General features: G+C 35.3%; 1 protein-coding gene across 1 annotated transcript in view; it reads left to right on the top strand.

Moving 5' to 3' along the window:
* Positions 1 to 1,898: 1,898 nt before the first annotated feature.
* Positions 1,899 to 21,047, top strand: part of LOC148952179 (endoribonuclease LACTB2) — a 48,200-nt gene continuing 29,051 nt past the window's right edge. The window contains exons 1-3 of the mRNA XM_089089643.1: positions 1,899 to 2,060; positions 17,414 to 17,577; positions 19,679 to 19,802. Of these exons, the coding sequence (XP_088945769.1) occupies positions 1,936 to 2,060; positions 17,414 to 17,577; positions 19,679 to 19,802 (413 nt within the window). The 5' untranslated portion in view covers positions 1,899 to 1,935. The remainder of the gene's footprint in view (positions 2,061 to 17,413; positions 17,578 to 19,678; positions 19,803 to 21,047) is intronic.

Genomic DNA, 21,047 nt, shown 5'->3' with positions numbered 1-21,047 from the left:
CCCAGAAAATAAAATGTAACTATTTTTTGTAGAATTTAATGTCAAAAGATTTAAATCTGCCCATTCAATAAAGTCGGCCAATGGCTTTCTCTTTTTACCAAAAAGTAGATTGAATGCTGGAGCAGCTACAAGTAAAAGAATATCATCTGCAACAAGGATTATACCAGCCTCTGAAATATATTGCTTAATTGGAGGAATAAAAATAAAAGAGGATCTAGTATAGATCCTTAGGGTACTCCGCAGGCTATCCCATTAGCTGCAGAAGTTAAACACCCGTTCACTACAATTTGATTCCGACCGCTCAAGTAAGATTTAAAACACAAGAAGCTCTTTCCAGTTACACTGATTTTATCCAGCTCAAGTAATAACTGCTTATGGTCAACCATGTCAAAAGCTTTCTTCAAATCTAGGAATAAAGCAGCTTGAATCAAACCCAATTCGAATGCCTCATTTACCCAATCAACAAATTTAATCATATCTATTCTGGTTGATATTTTTTTCCTAAAACCAAGCAATTATTCAAGTCAGCTTAAGTATGGTCAACCGTGTCAAAGGCCTTCAAAACCCACTTCGAACGCTTCATTTACCCAACCAACAAATCTAATTATATCCATTTCGGTTGATATTATTTTCTAAAATCGAATTGATTGTTTATAAGAATTTTATTGTTTTCCACGTAATCACTTAGCACAGCTCCAAATACCTTTTCATATATTTTAGAAGAAAAAGGTAGAAAAGGATGGGTCTTCTGTTTGAAGGATGATTTATCTTACCCCCTTTATGTTTCTGACAGGGAATTGGTGTTATAACTGGCTAAACTGATTTAGAAATCTTAAATGAAATCCCATTTACACCGCTTGAATTTGAATGAATTCCCCTGATATTTTTCCCACTTCATTTACATCACAAGGATTAAAGATCACTTGACTATCTACTAGAACTTTAGACAGAACTATTTTGGGAGCTTGTTTATTTATTTTCTTAGTATCTTCACGTAGTTTTGCCTCCTTACTAGAAGAATATTCACATAAATAATTCGCGATATCATTTGGAATGGTCAATTTCTCCCTTTCAGATTGTAGTTTATTTATAACTTCTGTTTTATCCTTTCGACCAAGGAGTGAATTTTCGGTTTTCCATATTTGTTTCATGTCACATTTATGCTTAATAAATTTACTATGCAAATACATTTTTCAGCTTTCCGTTTCAATCTGTTTAAGACATTCCTATGAGTTTTAAATTGTTGAAAATTAATAATATATAGTTAACCTAAGTATATTTTATAAAGTTTATTTTTCCTCTTTATAGACTTTAAAAATAGCCTGAGTCCATGGTTTCCTGGGGAATTTTATCCTAGCCCTTTTAAGTCTTCTAAGAGGATACGTCTCATTTAATACCTTTGTAAGTATTCCAACAAAAATCATGCGAAACCGACGGGTTATGCTTTTCAAATACTAGAGAAAAATCTACATTACCCATTTCTATCTCAAATTTCTTTAAATTATCTTCTCTTAAATCGCGAAAGAATTTCTTATTTAAGTGATCAAATTTGTCATTCCTCAGGAATTCTTTATTTTACTACTAAGAAAAAGATGCTCCGATCCATCTGTAAGTAAAACATCAGCGTACAAACATTCAAGTGGCTTTCCACCCACAAATATATTGTAAATTAACGTCGCAGACTTATCAGTCACTCGTGTAGGAATATTTACCAGTGGGTATAGAACAGACAAAATTATTTAATTAAGAAAATCTAGATGAAACCTATAATTTTAAAAAAGAAATCTATATTTTTTAAAGTACAAGTTCATGACTTTAAGGTCATCTGACCGTTTTGGGCCAATCATCAGGCACAGTAAAAAAAAACCTTAAGAGTTACATCATGAAACTGACAACGCTGTCCTTTTTGTGAGACATTCGCATTCGTTAAAAGAAATGACAGCAGCGGTTATTCCAAAAGTATCAAAGCTTTCACCAAGGGTGATTAGGTTGCTGGGATGTAATCCAGGGATCATGACTCTTCAAGGAACCAATACGTATCTTGTTGGAACTGGAAGTTCGTAGGTATTTCCGGTAATTTTCGCTTTGTAATAGATGTCGTTTGGGAAGTCAAATATTTAAATTAAATCGTGTGTGAATCTGATTTTGTTTAGGGACTAGGGCTAGGTTGTAATCAGGAAGAAACTCGCAACTAAAAATCGATAGTTTTTTGTGTAGTAAAATTTGGAAATTTCTACTGGGGTATATAATTTAGCTAAGAAGAAAGTGAAAACGTCATTTGATGCCTTTTTTATGCTCTTTCATAATTTAATAATTGCTAAAGGTATAGAAAATACCTTTAGGTCCCCATTAAGGGTTCAAGATGCAATTCTTGAATTATGAAAGAGCATAAAAAAAGGCATCAAATAACATTTTCACTTTCATTTTAGCTAAATTACATAGCCTAGCTCACTAGAAATTTACCATAAAATTTACAGGCAAGATGCAGTGTAGTGACTAAGGCACTCTTCAGAGCCAGTTGAGGTGGTATTTTAATTTATATGGTAAGACCCACCAATGCTCTGACAGTCCCTAGGCCTTATCTTGCTAATAATTTAATTCAAGGGTGTTTTTCATAAACATGGACAACAGGGTCCTAATACTGTATGTAACTTGTATATTTCTAGATAGTTAGGATTGGCTCACAGTTGTGACTAGCTGACTGAAAATGTTTTTTTTTTTTATCAATGTTTAAACCTAGGCCAAATCTGCTCTTGAAGCCCAGCATTAGGCCTAAAATTCAAGATGAGCTACTTTTTGCTATCTTGGAAAGTGGTTAGGTTAAGAAAACAAAACTTGAATCTAACATCAAAAATATACTCTGAGAAGGCATTGCCAAGCTACTATGTTAACCCTTTTGTAATTTTTATGTCTTAGAAATTTGCCTACTTGACTGGTCTTTATAGGCCTACCTATTGGAATTTTGAGGAAACATTATACCATAGTTTTCAGTTTATTCTCCTCTGGGTTTTAGTTTTGAAAAATGCAATTCCTGTTATGTAAGTAAATTTTTAAGCCATATAAATGAATTTTTCCTAAATTTAGGAAACATATTTGCTGATCTTTGAACCCTCATAAATTGGGATTGAGCAAAGTTGTGAAGCTGAAAATAATTTTTTTATTTTATTTAGCCTAAGCAGCTCTCTTGTAAGGTTTCATTATTATAAAACAAAGATATATAAAGGTCCTCAAAGGTCAGTACCCTCTAGAGAGAGAAGGAGTGGAGGTAGACATTTCAGACCACCTTCCCAGGACATACTTTAGTCTGTAGATCCATCTCTGAAAGTTTCATTTTCCTAACCTAACCAGTTTCCAAGATATGAAAAAGTAGCTTATCTAGAATTTTACCAGCCTAGCTTATCCAAATACAATTATTTATTGTTCTTTGCAACACTTGTTACATATTAAATCTGTCTGTTGTTTAAATACTTTGCTTGGAATATTTTGAAGCTCTAGCTTTCTGATGTATCATATGATATAATAACAACATTATTATCATTGTTGCATATGAGAATTGTGTGTTATTAAGGTGTTATGTTTCTTCTTGTATGTGTTTTTGTTATTGCTGTGTTATTATTATATTATGGTATCACTGTTGTTAGGTATGTTTCTACAATGTTTGTAGGTGTTTGCTTGATTGTTTTGTTTTTGCCATGGCCTAAAGAGGCTTTTAAGCAATAAATATCTATCTATTCAGTATTATGTATGGCTTTAAGGAAATTTGGGCAAATTCAATAGTAAGACAGTCTGATTTCAAGGTGATATAATGAAGATTTAACAGCATTGTAACTGATGAAGGGGTGACTAGCTGTACAACATTTATATATACATATATATATATATATATATATATATATATATATATATATATATATATATATATATATATATATTATTGGTAATGCAAAAGTGTTATTCATTTCTGATATTTCTTCAACTTTTTTTTTGTAAATGGAGAGGCAGTATGGTCTAAGAAATGATATAAGTAGTTGGCAGGAAGACACAGGAATTTAAAAACAAATTATAGACATTTATTGTTTGCTTTTGATCATATCCTGGAAGTTTTGTTTGTTTTTCTCTATTAAGAGGTCATTCCTCATTTTGTCAACAAAGGTTGGTGATGTGTAAACACATTTTTGGACCTGGTTATTATTTTAGATCCCTTTATGAAGGTTTTGTTCATATGGTTCTATTTTGAGTCTGATTTCTGGGTTAGATGATATTCTTTAGATTTGTAAGCAATTAAGGTAAGACAAGGGCCAACAGCATCTTGTGGGATCAAGTTGAAACTTTAAGGGAAAATAAGAGGGGTTGAGTTGACCTTGACCATAGTACACATATCTAGGCAGTAGGATCAAACTAAAAAATATCTGTCACCAAGGGACTCAGTGCATATAAAAGTTCATCCCATTTCCTTTGGTTAAGTGCTTTATTGTATGTTTCACAGTAGCTCAAGCAACTTCAAAAAATGGTGCAAACCTGTATTATTTATGATTGCAAAAGCAAAAAGAAAGCGGTTGAGCTGGCAAAGTGGTTTGCTATGGTCCCATCTCACAGGTATGGCTTATGGCTTGACTGAGTGGTAGATCAAGGATTTCTAAAAATTAAATTTTTGCAAATATGGAAATTTCCAGTGCTAACTTCTGATCGACACTGCAACAGGGAAATAGCCAGAATTTCATAAATAGTGGGAGAGGGATCTGCAAACGTGGTGAGACTATTTAAAATTTGGCCACAAATCGTTTTACCACAAAGGAACAACTTAATAGTTTTACCACAGGTTATCTATTAGGTTTCACAATAATCTGTGGTTTTAGATAGTAATATTGCACCATGGAGCATCTAAACTTTTTTCTTCTTGGTGAGGAAAAATATTCCCTTGAATTTTTCCTTTTTTTTTGGGCCATAAAAATGTCCTTCAAAATTGATGTAGGACCTTTGTTTTTCTTCTAATAAATGGTGGAATATCCCTATCCAAGAAAATACCAAATATCTGTTAAGAACTGTTTTTTTTTGTGAAATTCTTAGTGAGTTTTCAGAAAATTGAAGGATGTCAAAAGAAATGTAGTTGTATTATAAGAAGAATACAAAGTAATGCTTGTTGTTATCATTGCTGTAAATATTCTGCCATAAACTTGCAAATTACATAAAACTTCTCATCAGAAAGCATTTAAGTTAAGCCTCATAATTCTTTTCATTTTCTTTCCAGTTTTGTGTTACATCCAAGTTTGGTTTAAAACTTGGAATGTTTCAGAATTGTGTTAAGATTGTTTCTCAAAACCAAATTAACAAAATTTTCTTTCATTATTATTTTCTTAATTTTTAATTCACTATAGTCCTAGTCCTTTTGTTTCTTCCCACTATCTACACCCTTGATATGCTATGTTTCTAATAAATATTAACCCTATGGACACACACTACATGTAAAAAGTATCAGTTGTCTTCATCCTTGTTTAAATTAATCAACTGACAAGGGGACTTGGTTGGCTTTGATAAGTTGGAATAGTAATAGTTAAGCAGGTGGGTGAGGAAATGATACAAGGTATGGCTTAAATGGTACAGAATTTCAAATAAATGGCGCAATATGTATGACACAATTCAAATGTTTAAATCAACTAGTGCACTTGAGTCACATTTCTTGCACGAATCACTTTTGTCCTATGTCTGTTTGGTATATCACAACCTTCCTCGTCATTGACCCTTACCAATTAAAGTATGTCCTTTTTTACTGACTAAAATATGCTCCATTTAGAAACAAATAATAATTTACTTGTTGTTTCCTTTTCTGCTCTTACATATCATGAAATCATTGTCTTTATTTTTCAGCTTAATCATTTTCAGTTTGACCAATAAAAAGTTTATTCACTTAACTAACTTAAATTGGTTTATTTGATAAAAGTTTCTTACAGTTCTTAACTTCCTCTTCTTACCAATCCAACTTTTTCCCTTATTTTTCAGTTTGATCAATGAACAGTTCATTCACTTCACTAATTTAAATTCGCTTGTTTGATAAAAAGTTTATTACAGTTCTTAACTTCCTCTTCTTACTAATCTATCCTTTTTTTTCAGTTTAGTCATTTTCTGTTTAATCAACCAAAATTACTTTTGGTATTTATTTGTTAATTGACCAGTGCAAGTATAAGTTTGTTTATGCTTTATTTGAAGTTATATAGGCGTATTGGCCTTTTCTGTTGGATAGTTTTGCATTATTAGTTTAAAAAGGAGCTGCCTACTGATAGTTGTTTCATAAATAAAATTTTCATTACATTATAAGTGTTTGTCCTTGAGTCAATTAAACTTTATATTTAAACCTTACTTGTTTTGAGTTCTATTATCATTTAGGAACATAATTTCCTGAAAATTTTCTGGATATACATGGTTGTCCTTCAGTTCTGTTTTGATAAAATATCCTGGTTTGGAGCTTGATGTCCTGCAGTTTCTTGCTGTAGAATTTTCTTTTATTATAGATGATTTTAAGGCTCATGTAAATGTGGAGTTTGTAGTACTTGGTGGCTATAGAATTATGGAGAGGTACAGCTGATTATCATCTTCCTGTATATGGGGAATGGGGTAATTTGTCGGATGGCTGAATGATTGAGAGCTATTGAGTTTTATATAAGGAATGGGGGTGGTTGATGGTTGGCTGAATGATGTTGCCTACTTTTGTCTAAAAAGCTTCACAAAAATTTGGAAATTGTAAGTAATTGGGGATTAATGTATATGGTGATTTCTTGGTGGGCAGTAATTATCCAGTTTCTGTTGTAATGGGATAGGCTCTTCTATAGTTGACTGGCTGGAGGCCTAGTGAGGTTGCTATTTGAAAATTTATCATGCGTAGATCAACACAAATTAATGGTGCCATGACCAGAAAGAATTTCTAGGCTGGATTATATGCTCACTTTGACATTTTACTTAGGGGAGAGTGGTATATACTGCGACGCAGTATATAATGGATCAAGCCGCCTTTGTGCCATCTAACTTTCTCTAAAAAAAATTATAGAGGCCGTCTAGCATAGTTTGATGTTCAACCATCCAGATTAATTGTTTTGGTATGCTATAATTTTTTTTTCAAGTAAACCTAATTCAAAGTTTGGGAAATATCTCCCCAAAAAATATTTTGCTTTTGGATTTTGTTTCTTTTTTTTTTGTTCAGTGGAATATTGTGCTTGTGATACGAAGGCCAAATATCTGGTCATATTCTGTGGCCACCTTGTGGCAAATATTAATAATAAAAAAAACAACTCTGGATTTTATAGATGAGTGTCATCTGGTATATAGTGGGACAAGAAAAATTGGTACACACTGGGACATATCAAAACACGCTCTATGCATTCAAGTTTTCAAAAGGGCATATCAGCAATACCTGGAAAAGATGAAAGTATTAAATTGGACCTCTCAGGGCTACTAAAACTATACTACTCATACTATTACACTATTGCTATTGTGACTATTTCACTGTGCCTGCTTTTGACTATTTGCATTTGTGACTACTTACAACTGCAAATACTTGAGACGGTGACTATGCATACTCAAAACACACTATGCATGCAAGTTTTCAAAAGGACATATCAACAATATCTGATGAACACCTGAAAGCATTCAATTGAACCTTTCAGGGCTATTAAAACTTTACTATTAGTACTACTGCTATTGTGACTATTTCAAACTGTGACTGCTTTTGACTTTTTGCATTTGTGACAGCTTACAACTGCAAATACTTGAGACGGTGACTATGCATACTCAAAACACACTATGCATGCAAGTTTTCAAAAGGACATATCAACAATATCTGATGAACATCTGAAAGCATTCAATTGAACCTTTCAGGGCTATTAAAATTACTACTTATACTATTAGTACTACTGCTATTGTGACTATTTCAAACTGTGACTGCTTTTGACTTTTTGCATTTGTGAACGCTTACAACTGCAAATACTTGAGACTGTGAATGAATGTGACTCCGACTACTTGCGACAGCAGTCCCAACTACTTTTTCCACTCCCAAAAATTTGTAGCTGGGTATATGAACTTCCAATTCATCTTTTCACCCCTTTGATTCTCCAAAAAGTGTCGTGGGCATTTAGAAATCCATTGTCCTCAACTATAATCCAGTCTTCTTATCGGTTAAAGCAAACCAATCATCCCAATTAAACTTCTAGATTCTGCTGATGGGTTGCGGGAAATGCGGGTACTTAAGTTACCTTTCCCCAGCCATTTAAGACCTACATGCCAGCCGGTACCAATACCACTCTTCATGCTCACTCCTGCTCTCTTCTGCACTCTCCAGAACAAATGATGAATAGCCTTCTTCTTTTTAATAACATCGTTATGCCATAATAAACACTAATCAATTAGCCTCTTTTTTAAAATGTCAATAGATGCCTTAAAAATATTTTTATCTACATGCCAAGGCAGGTTCAAATTCAGAATTGCAGTAGAGGTATTAGGAACATTTGCCATCAGGCATAGGCGTTTAAGGGAAATAGTCTCCACACTCAGTGGCTGAGTGTGGAGAATAAATATGCTGGATCGTTTCATCCGTTGCAAAGCAGACCCGGCATAGAGGGGAGTGATGTAGCTTCCAATTAAATATAAAACTTCTGAGAGTAGGGGCAACTTATTTTAGAGGATAATATAGCACTGTGTGTAATATAGTATGAAAAGGAGATAAAGTCAATTACTGTGATTAATATTATATCTTTGCCTAATAATATCACGTGAGTTTAGGTCGGAGAGAAGACTATGATTTAACTAAGAAGCTTGGCTGCCAGTAAATCAGCAGTATCATTATATTTGATACCTTTATGGCTTGGAACAGGTTGGAAATAAATCTGATTGCCTTTAGCCTGGAGGCTCAGAAGTTGTCTTCTAATGTTGAATAGGTACTTATCATCGGCAATTCTATTAATTTTTTGAGCAACAGTATTGCCGATTTGGAGTCAGAAAGGCAAAGAATATTCTCCTCCACAATGCTATAATTTAAGAGAACATCTAGAGACAACCGAATAGCACATAATTCAGCTGATAAAATGGAAGATCCCAAAGGGAGGGGTGAAAAAAGCTTAAGGTTCAGTGATGGAAAACATACTCCTGCTCCAGCTCTCTGACCCTGAACAGATCCATCAGAATAGATTTTCCTGTGATTAGGGTACAACTTCGAAATCTGTTCAGCCAGAATAGTCTAAATCTCATGATTGGGAATTTAGTTTTTATCTATTGTAATAAGTTCTGCTTGACAAATAGGTGGACTCATTTCCCGTGGCAGAGTATCAGTAAAGGGGTATGCATAGGGAAAATACTGACTCGAATTTGGGACCTCCAATCGAAACTGATTCCAAGATGAATGGCCATTGGTGCAAGCTGCCTTCAACGCAAAGGTATGATTATACACAATATGCTTACTGTCATAAGCTTGAATTCGCGAGAAGTATTTCTTCCTTTGACTGGATGCCCTTTCACTTAGGGAGCTCACTTGTAGCTGTAATTGTCAGTAAATTCAACTTTGACCGCGTCAACTACTTGTCTTGAGCTACTTACAACTGCAACTACTTGCAAATATGACTGCCGCCACAACTTCTTGGAACTGTGACTACGGCTACATGCAACTGTTACTCTTGTAACTGGAACTATGACACCTTAACTGCTGCTATTATTATTACTACTGCTACTACTGGAATAAGTTATTTTAAATTTCGACAACACATTTGTGATTATGTTTGTGCTTTTTGTAAATTAATTAAAAAAACTTTTTCCATAAAATAAGTTTTTCAAAGAAAAATAAAGAACTCCATTAAACCAAAACTTAGCAAAATTAAAACAAAATATGCTACCAAACGTAAAACTTTCACAAATCAGCATCGATAAAGAAATAAAACACAAAACGAGCAGAAATCACAACAAATAATCGAGTCAAGCTCAAAAACGAGCAGAAATTACCATAAGTTGGGCGCAAAACCCCTATGTCTTCCCAAGGCCAGAACAAAATTTGCAGTTTACTGAAAAAAATATAAATTTTTTAACTTTTATAAGTTTAATAAATCAAATAATATTAACATTTTGATTACTAAATATCAATATATGTATATTAAACTGACAATGCACATTCATTTGTATTTTTCTAAATTGCAAATTATGTTCTGGCCTTGGGAAGGCATTGGGGTTTTGCGCCCAACTTATTTTAATTTCTGCTTGTTTTGAGTTTGAATCGGTTATTTATTGTAATTTCTGTTCGTTTTGGGTTTCATTTATTTATCGATGCTGATTTGTGGTAGATTCACTATTGGTAGATTATTTGATTTTATTTTTGCTCATTTTTTGTTTAATGTCGTTCTTTACTTTTCTTTGAAAAAGCTTATTTTGTGGAAAAAGTTTTTTTTAATTAATTTCTTTTCGTTTTATATTGATATAGTCTTTTCAGGGAAAAAGAAAATAATAATTTAAATCTTTTCGTTTTTTAAGACTTTAAAGTTTGGCCTGCTATTTGTATGCTGGAGAAAAATTTTCAGCAATTTTTAACAACATACAGCCTTTTAAAAATCTGGACACAAATAGTACTGTTTAATTTACTTTAGCTCCTCTAGTTGACCTGAAATGGAAAACTTGATACCATTTGAAAAAAAACTGTTTACTTTCTCTAATAACTTGGATACATTTACACTATTTTGATTTGGTTGAATTTTAAGAGCAGAAGTAGCCCCGAAAGTTTTAACATAATACACTCAGTAGTTCTTGGGGTACTGCTGAGATGCCTTATTGGGAGTTAGGATTATCACAGTGCATTTTCATTTAATCTTAAGGCAACATTTAGTTTTTAAACACAATGGTCAAATGGGAGGGTGGGCGTGAGAGGGTGGGAGTGGAAGGGGGATTAGTTGCCCTCCAATCACTTTCGACTATTAAAAGACCCTTTTCATAGTTCCCACGACAACTCCTTCGATACGAAGTGCCCTGGTCTAAACAACAACGAAAAAAATTACATTATACCCACTTCGATCTTTACGATAAAAATTTCGAGCCTTACAATCACTTTCGACTATTTAAAAGGATACTAAGCCTTTCAATTTCGAATCAAATGAGCCCTTTTTGAAACGACAACGCTTTCCGTAAACACCTTACATACACCCAGGGCATAAATTACCATTATCCTAAGGTCTGTTAGGGTGGTTGTCATCCTCCAAGACCGAATTTCCAGAACTTTCAACTACGTTATATAAAATGGCTATCTCAAAATTTTTATTGGATTTTTTTGGGGATATGGTGGGCATGAAAGAGGCGGTAATCGCTCTCCAATCGCTTTCAACTATTAAAAATGGCCTTAGCCCTTTCAATTTCCAATCAAATGAGCCCTTTTGAAGTTTCTACGACAGAACTTTCAATAAAAATCTTATATGCCCCCAGGGCATAATTTACAACCTTTGCCCTTGGGGCTCTGGGGGGTTTGTCATCCTTAAATAAGTAATGTCTAGTATTTTAAGCTGCGTGGAATATAAGAGGTATATCTACACTCTGATTGAATGTTTTTGGGAAAATGTTGGATGTAAGAGGGGGTTAATCACTCTCCACTCACTTTAGACTATTAAAAAGGGTCATTTTCACTTCCAATCAAATGAGCCCTTTATGAAATTTCTATAACAACTTTCTATGTAAACTGTATATGCCCCCAGGGCATAACTTTCAACCCTTGTACTGAGGGCACTGAGGGGGCTATCATCCTAAAAGACCTAATTTGAAGAACTTTCAACTACGTTGAACAAAATGGATACCTCAAAATTTTGATTAGATGTGTTTGGGAAAATGGTGGGCGTGAGAGGGGCGTTAGTCGCTCTCCAATCACCTTCAACTATTAAAAAAGGCACTAGCCCTTTCAATTTCCAATTGAATGAGCCCTTTTGAAGTTTCTACGCTTTCAGTAAAAACCTTATATGCCCCCAGGGCATAACTTAAAACCCTTGTCCCGAGGGCTGTGGGGGGGGGGGTTGTCTTCTTTAAAGACCTAATTTCCAAAACTTTCAACTACGTTGAATAAAATGGCTATCCAAAATATTGATTGGATGTGTTTGGAGAAAAGATGGGCGTGAAAGGGGGGTTAGTTGCCCTCAAATCACTTTCGACTATTAAAAAGGGCCCTAGCCCTTTAAATTTCCAATTAAATAAGCTTTTTTTCAAGCTTCTATGACAAAGATTTCAACAGAAACCTTATATGCCCCCAGGGCATAACTTATAACCCTTGCCCTGAAGACTGTGGGGGGAGCGTCCTGCTCAAAGGTATAATTTCCTGAACTTTCAACTGCGTGGAACAAAATGACTATCTCAAATGAAGGGGCGTTAGTTACTTTCCAATTACTTTCGACTATTAAAAAGGGCACTAGCCATTTCAATTTCGAATCGAATGAGCCCTTTTTGAAGTTTCTACGACAACGCGTTGTATAAAACCTTATATGCCCCCTGGGTATAGTTTAAAACCCTTGCCCTTATGGCTGTGGGGGGGGGGGGGGGTGTCCGCCGCAAATACCTAAATTCCAGAACTTAAAACTACGTTGACTAAAATGGCTATCTCAAAGTTTTGATTTTATATGTTTGGGGAAAAGGTGGGAGTGAGAGACGGGTTAGTTGCTCTTTAATCACTTTTAACTATTAAAAAGGGCACTAGCCCTTTGAATTTCCAATCGAATGAGCTTTTTTGAAGTTTCTACGACAACGCCTTCTATAAAAAAACAGAATTTCTATCTGGAAATCAACTACGCTGAACAAATTGGCTATCTCAAAATTTTTATTGGATGTATTTCGGGAAATGGTGGGGGGGGGAAGGGGTGTTAGTCGCCTTCCAATCACTTTCGACTATTAAAAACGGCACAAGCCACTCCAATTTTCAATTGAATGAGCCCTTTTCGAAGTTTCTACGACAACTTCTTCGATACGAAGTGCCCTGCTCTAAAGGAAAAAATTAATAAATAATACGTTGTACCAACATCGTTCTTATATGCCCCCAGGGCATACCTTAAAACCCTTGCCCTGAGGGTTGTGGGGGAGTGTCCTCCTCTTTACTTAGTTCCCGTTTCTTGTCTCGTTCTCGAGTGTACTCGTTCTTTACTTAGGCAGCGCGACACGCGCTGCCTATGATTTATACAACAACTTTCTATCTAAACCTTATATGCCCCCAGGGCATAAGTTACAACCCTTGCACTGAGGGCTCTGAGGGAGTTATCATCCTAAAAGGCCTAATTTCCAGAACGTTCTACTACGTTGAACAAAATGGATATCTCAAATTTTTTATTGGGTGTGTTTGGGAAAATGGTGGGCATGAGAGGGGCGTTAGTCGCTATCCAATTACTTTCAACTATTAAAAAAGGCACTAGCCCTTTCAATTTTCAATTGAATGAGCCCTTACGAAGTTTTTACGACAACGCTTGCAATGAGAACTGTATGAGCCCCTAAGCTATAATTTAAAACCCTCGTCATTAGGGGTCTGGGGGGAGGGGTTTTCATCCTTAATGATCTAATTTCCAAAACTTTCAACTAGGCTGACTGAAATGGTTATTTAAAAATTTTGATTGGATGTGTTTGGGGAAAAGGTGGGCGAGAGAGGGGGATTAGTTGCCCTCAAATCACTTCCGACTATTAAAAGGGTACTAGCCCTTTGAATTTCAAATCGAATGAACCCTTTTTCAAGTTTCTACAACAAAGATTTCAACAAAAACCTTTTATGCCCCCAGGGCATAACTTATAATCCTTGCACTGAAGGTTTTGGGGTAGTGTCCTTATCAAAAATATTTTCTATCATGAAATCAACTACGCTGAACCAAATCGCTATCTCACAATTTTTATTGGGTGTATTTGGGGGAATGATGGGCGTGGGGGCGCGGGCTAGTTGCCCTCCAATTAGTTTCGACAATTAAAAAGGGCACGAGCCCTTTAAAGTTCCAATCGAATGATTTTTTTTAAGTTTCTACGACAACGCCTTCTTTAAAAATCTTATATACCCCCAGGGAATAAGTTAAAACCCTTGCCCTGAGGGCTGTGGGGGAGTGTCCTCCTCAAAAACATATTTTCTATGTTGAAATCAACTACGCTCAACAAAATGGATATCTTAAAATTTTGAGTGGATGTTTTTGGGGGAATGATGGGCGCGGGGGGGGCTAGTTGCCCTCCAATCGCTTTCGACTATTAAAAACGGCACTAGCCTTTTGAATTTCCAATCGAATGAGCCTGTTTTGTAATTTCTACTACAACACCGTCTTTAAAAACCTTAAATGCCCCCAGGGCATAACTTAAAACCCTTGCCCTGAAGGCTGTGGGGGATTGTCCACGTTAAAAACATATTTCAAATCGGTAAATCAACTAAGCTGAACAAAATTGCTCTATCAGAATTTTGATTGGATGTTTTTGGGGAACGGAGGGGCGGGGGGGGGGGGCGAGTTGCACTCCAATCACTTTCGACTATTAAAAAGGACACTAGCCCTTTAATTTCCAATCGAATGAGCCTGTTTTGAAGTTTCTACGACAACGCCTTCTATAAAAACCTTATATGCCCCCAGGGCATAACTTAAAACCCTTGTCCTTAAAACCCATAACTTAAAATCCTCAAAAACATATTTTTTATCTGGAAATCAACTACGCTGAACAAAATGGCTATCTCAAAATTTTGATTGGATGTGTTTGGGGAATGGTGGGCATCGGGGGGGGGGGGCTAGTTGCCCTCCAATCACTTTTGACTCTTAAAAAGGGCACTAGCCCTTTGAATTTCCAATCGAATGAGCCTGTTTTGAAGTTTCTACGACAACGCCTTCTATGAAAACCTTATATACCCTTGCCCTACCCTACCCTTATATGCCCCCAGGGCATAACTTAAAACCCTTGCCCTTAGGGTTGTGGGGGAGTGTCCTCCTCAAAAACATATTTCTATGATCCCCTTTTGAAGTTTCTACGACTACCCCTTCAATATGAAGTGCCCTGCTCTAAAGGAAAAAAAAAAGTAATAGATAGAACATTGTGCCAACATCGTTCTTATATGCCCTCAAGGCATAACTTAAAACCCTTGCCCCGAGGGTTGTGGGGGAGAGTCCTCCTCAAAAACGTATTTTCTGTCTGGAAATCAACTACGTTGAACAAGATGACTCTCACGAAATTTTGATTGGCTGGGTTTGAAGGAATGATGTGCTTGGGGGGGGGGGGCTAGTTGCCCTCCAAACACTTTCGACTATTAAAAAGGGCACTAGCCACTCCGATTTTCAATCGAATGAGCCCTTTTCGAAGTTTCTACGACAAATCCTTCGATACGAAATGCCCGGGTGGAGAAAAAAAAACATTGTGCCATTGTTCTTTACTTAGGCAGTGCGAGTCGCGCTGCCTATGATGAAGTGCCAAAAAGAAGATAAACAGTCAGAGGTGTCCTCAGAGAAAGGTGTCCTCAGAGAGAGGTGTCCTTGTGACCATACTTGGGACCGTAAATGCAAACAGTCAGTATTTACCACCTTGCGTTAATTTCCAAGGAAAAATTTTCAGCGTCACATGCTAACTGGCGCTCCAGCGAACTCAGCAGGTAAAGCCTCGCCATCAGGTTGGATCAACCGTGACCTGTATTTGATACATATTCGCCACTTCAAGGTATTTTCACATACGTCTCAAGAGAGCCCCAAACTTATAGTCTTAAATAACCACAAGTCTTACGTTTCCTAAAATTTTGTTTGCTAAAGATTCAGGCGTCATGCTACTCACTGTTCCCCCTCTCTGTAGTGACAAACTCCAGCTGCTAGATGTTAATGTGTACATCCCTTCCAAGTGCCAATACAACAAAGCTGCAGATAATTGGATGTTGTCTAATTCTGGGAAGACCTTGATAATATATGACATTGCTTTGCTTGTTGGATGAAATCTTCCTCTATTGTTCATCCTAAATAATTCAAACAGATTAGGAAAATATCAGAAAATTTCTTTGCTGAGAAAATCTCCATGTCGTTTCACCTCATTAAGGGATATCGTCGTCTGTGTTGTTCTTGTTTTCACGAAATTATGTTTTTTTTTCAAAAATAAATGTGAAGATCAAATGAAAAAGAAAAAGAAAAAAAGGGTCTACATATATATTTCTCGTTAGCACAATATATTCCAATACAGGCATCAAATACAAATGCATGCGGAGTTTGAGGTCTTGGAGCTGCAATATTCCCCAAAATTCCGAGACCTTTTCCTGAATTTGTCGGATTTAAAACATATACGAGACGTAAATATTTCCTTATGGCATTTTAAAATTCAAAATCCTAATAACTATTTCTACAATGAATCTCTATTGATTTTTCCCCTTCGTTGGGCTCGTCGGTGGTCGGGATTATACCGAATTCCTTTTTTAAGATGCAAAAGATCAAGGTTTTCCCTTAGGTACATAATACCATTCATTTCATATAAATATAAGCTGAATGATAAAACTCCGATTGATCCATCACCAAAATCTCAGCTGAATTTAAAGAAACAAGTATTTAAGATTGTTTTTTAATGTTTGTTTATTAACCTTCGATGATGGAATAATAAAACTTACGATATTTTTCTGGATGTGTTTTGTTTTTGTCCCCATGATGGGATGACCTCCCACGCTCCTCATGCCCAGTATTTTTTTTCTCACTTCCTTTCTTTTCTTCCTTGTTTCTTAGGTTTTTGTTGTTATTGTTTTCTTTTGTTAATCAAGTTAATTTTTGCTACTATTATTATGACGGGATGTTTTGTTTTCTCCATGTCCTGTTGTTTACATACCGAACCTTACGAGCTCTGCTCTCTGTTTGGGGTTGATGTTTTTTTTTGTATTTTAAGTATATTAAAGTTCAAACAAGTGCAAATGCACGATTTGTCCTATAATTTCTTATATTTTCCATATAGTTATATCTTTTTTGATTTTTCATATCTCTGACTCCCCTAGGAAGGTTATGTCATCTCCGAAATAAATCACTGTATTTGTGTTCTCTTAAAGTTCTTACATGCTTCTATTATGAAAGTATCATAAACAAATTTTAATTTAAAATATGCGAGTATTTCCAATCTTCGTACAAATACCAAAGCCGCTCACCAGTCCCTTAGGTGACCATAATGTCAAAGTCCATGCCAAGAAAAGTCCTGTGGACTCCAGTTTGAGAATTGCTGCTCTAGATCCTTGTACATAGATATGTGAAGCAGATTATCTTTTTTTTCTCTCGCACATATTTTGAAATATCCCACCTGATCCTCCCTCTAAAAATTGGCATCTATCTACGCTTGACGGGTTGGACCATTGTGGGCAGGTCGGACCCATCTCCTTCCTCACTGTTTTTTTTGTTGTCTCCATCCGCCTTTTCCACTGGTGAAAAGCTTAATACCTCTTTGTTTGTATAAAATTTCCAACATTTTATTTCAGACGTATTCTTATTGACACCGGAGATTCAAATGTTCCCGAATATATTGATTCTCTAACTCGAGTTCTTAGCAGTGAAAGAGTTCAACTCGGGAAAATAATCATCACGCATTGGCACCATGACCACATGGGAGGAGTCAAAGATATTTTTGAGAAGTTTGCACCAGGTACTTTGAATGTTGAGCTTAAAATAAACGGAAATATAAATTGAGAAAATCTGTTTTGTAATGAACTAGCTAAAGTTAACTATAACTAAATTTCAGGTAGTCGGACTCTAGCTTAAGTTGAAGAAATTTAAGGCTTTTGCTCAAAACGTAAATCCATGAATATAGATGATCCTAATGCATTGCTATAACATGTTGCAAATTGTTTTAAAGCATTAATCATGAACCACAAAACAGTTTCTTTGGTATTTGTGATAAAAAAAAATAGAAAAAAAGTGTGTCGTTGCTTATGGTATAATGTCGGTGTGGCTGTATAAATTCTTATATTTGTTCCGTAGGTATAAAGTTGTCTGTGGTCTGAAAATTTAACGGCTCCTGTCCATAGATGGTACCACTTCTTGCTTGTTTTTTTTTCTTTCAAGTTGACATAGCTGCGTTTAGATGCTGTGTAAATTACTAGCCATTCTATTCAATAGTTCGCAATAGGCTATGAATAAGTTATTTTGCTTTTGTTATTTAGAATAAGGGAAAAAGTGGGTATCGTTCAACGATTAAATCTCGTAAAAAAAAGTTTCAATGGAAATCAAAATTTGTTCTGTGATCATAAATATACATGATCGCTCTTCTCCTTTGATTATTACTGCAAAGAAATGGGTTGCCTAGTTTCAATGTGGTTGTCGAAGCGTCCAAGATGATCCACTCAGAGGATGCCCAAAGTTGCAACCACATTGAAGATAATCGTGAAAATACATAATGTTATTTTGGGAGATAGGTGAACAAAGGAGTGAAACATTGCCAATACAGAAAGATGGGGATGTCAAAAGAGCCCGCCGAGCACATTCTACGTCACGAAATGTGCACGGAAGAGCTTGCAGTAAGATGGGTGCTGCCGCCCTTGCTGACGCCAGATAAAATGCATTTTGATAACAAAACAGTCCATACCGGACTGAAGCTGGTTTTCTGAACCCAAAGAAGGCGAAGAGGCTGACATTGGCGAGAAGAGATTTCGGTATCAGTATTTTGCTAATAGACTACCTTGTAAATGTAGAAACAATAGAAGGGATTGTTATTCTAATCTTCTTATGAAACTGGACCCAAATTCGTGAAAGCAGATCCGGCCTACTGAAGAACTCCTTTTTCATAAGGAAAATCCACCCTCATAAAAGTGTCTTGGCAATGGGAAAATTGATGAATTTGGACAAAGACGTGGTGGAATAGGCACCATATTTCCTAGATTTGGTGCTCTCGGATCTCCGTCTTTTCCCAAAGCTTAAGTTCCCTTGCTTGTTAGTGTTTTCCGCACTAGTTGGCTATATACATATTGCACTTTAAAAGGCTTTCAGTTAAACAATAGTCAAACCTTAGCGTAGGAGCGGGGTGGTAGTAGCTTCCTCTTATATACAATCATTTCTGTTTTTTCGGGTTCTAATGTCGCTCTTTACTTTCATATGAAAAATAATATTTTTTTTTTATAAAAACACAACAATTTGTTTTAGATCATGAAGATGGTAGTCTGTTGAAGATTTTACCTTCGTCATTAGAACCTATGGCCTAAAGTATAAAAATTTACTGAATAAAATTTTAATTTGATATATATGCTACAGCGGTGTAAAGTAAAAAAGAACAATACTTAAATAATCACTATTTAAAGATTGCATTCAAAACCGATACAATGTTATAAAGGAAGAATTAAGAAACGGGTCCTTGGAAGAGACAAATTGAGGATTCACCAGTTTCAATAAAAGGCTGAGACGAAGTCGAATGCTGTAAGTTGAAAGTGAAAAATCTACTTCGATTAAAATCATTGTTCCATGGAAAACTTGGTTTTTTTTTCGGATTTAAACTGTGTCGTAAATTGTGATTTCACGATCATTGTGCTTTATTCTAACATAGTGGAATTTCGTTATCCTTTCTTTAACGCGTCAGGAAAAAATTCTTTTCCCCTTTATCAGGCTTAAGTAGGCTTAATTATTTTGAAGATTTAAAACAATATTTTTAATGTATCCGATTCTTTGCTATGCAAAATTCATAAGTGTTCTAGATAATTTTTTCACTTTTATGATTAGCTTTGCTCATATTGCTAACTTTCTTTTCTGTATTGGAGGATGTGAAGTTTTAAAGCACCCAAGGCTCCAAGGTGAAAGTGAAGACCTTCCAGACGGATTTCCTGGCCCCCTGACTAACCTCCAAGACGGACAGAGAATTTTTACGGAAGGCGCAACTCTAAGGTAACGTTTTGTTTTACACTTAGCGATATATGATCGAGCGCTGTATGTATATACTATCCCTGTGTGACACGTTCAGAAAACAATTCGATCAGTTTTTTAGAATTCATAGGCGAGACGCTTGACTATGTCTTAACTTTTTAAAGGAGATCCGATCAAAGTTGGGATTAGTACACCAGATGACAAAAAGCAACTTTTGTGGTAAAGTGATTTTATGGTTGTTAGGTGGAGTTGTGGTCGTTGCCTTTATTTCTCCCTTTATAGGGGAGATAAACTATGGCCCTAAGGTAATTAAACTTTGGTAGCGTGCCTTAGGCTATGACCTGACTAATGAGGCGTACCAGCTGGGTATATTCAAGGGACTAAATGTAGACTGTAGAGAGGTTGGCTATAATACAATACTTCTATTCAGTTAATATATAATAGTACAAGGTTTAATAATATATATATATATATATATATATATATATATATATATATATATATATATATATATATATATATATATATATATATATATATATATATATATATATATATATATATATATATATATATATATATATATATATATATATATATATATATATTCCGCTGGGACTGGTTGTCCCAGGGAGACAACAAGTATCAGAAATCTACAATAATGTATAATACAATGAGATACTTAGATACTTACAATAATCCGACAATATTCTAAGGTATTTCTAAATCAACGGACCAGAGGTCAGTCCGGCATAAGATGAGTATCTCTCCGCCCCTTCTCATAAAATGTATCTTTGATACATTTCCTCAACCACACCTTATCGGGACCCACTGACGCACATAGCTAGGAAGTGGTAATTTCTCCATTTCCTATTATGCATACAGCTGCCAGGATATGTTCCTTATCTTAATAAAAAGAGGTATTTATAAACTTTTGTATTTGCGTCTTAATATTTGACTAAATTCCAAATTGACTTAATTAGAAAGCGTCACAACAATACTCCCTATTTTAAGAAGAGTTGCCCTCAACTCTCAATATTTTACTTTTAGAACAACTTAATTTTGTACAGAGTTCTTATACTGCAATCTTTGGGTCATTTTGTGCATATACCCTAAATGGGTTTCCTAGGGCCATGTTTATGGCCAAATATATGCCATGTCGTTTTTTCCAAGGATATAAATTTTTGAAATTTATCCTTGTTTCTCTTTTTCTCTGTCTTTAAGACTGAAAAATTCTCTTTTCACCCTCATTCTCATATGCACATT

Source organism: Artemia sp. Qi Xiang Cuo, chromosome 5 (genome assembly GCF_049724085.1).
Source record: "Artemia sp. Qi Xiang Cuo chromosome 5, ASM4972408v1, whole genome shotgun sequence".
Taxonomy (NCBI): Eukaryota; Metazoa; Arthropoda; class Branchiopoda; order Anostraca; family Artemiidae; genus Artemia; species Artemia sp. Qi Xiang Cuo.
This window is presented reverse-complemented; position numbering and strand designations above follow the sequence as displayed.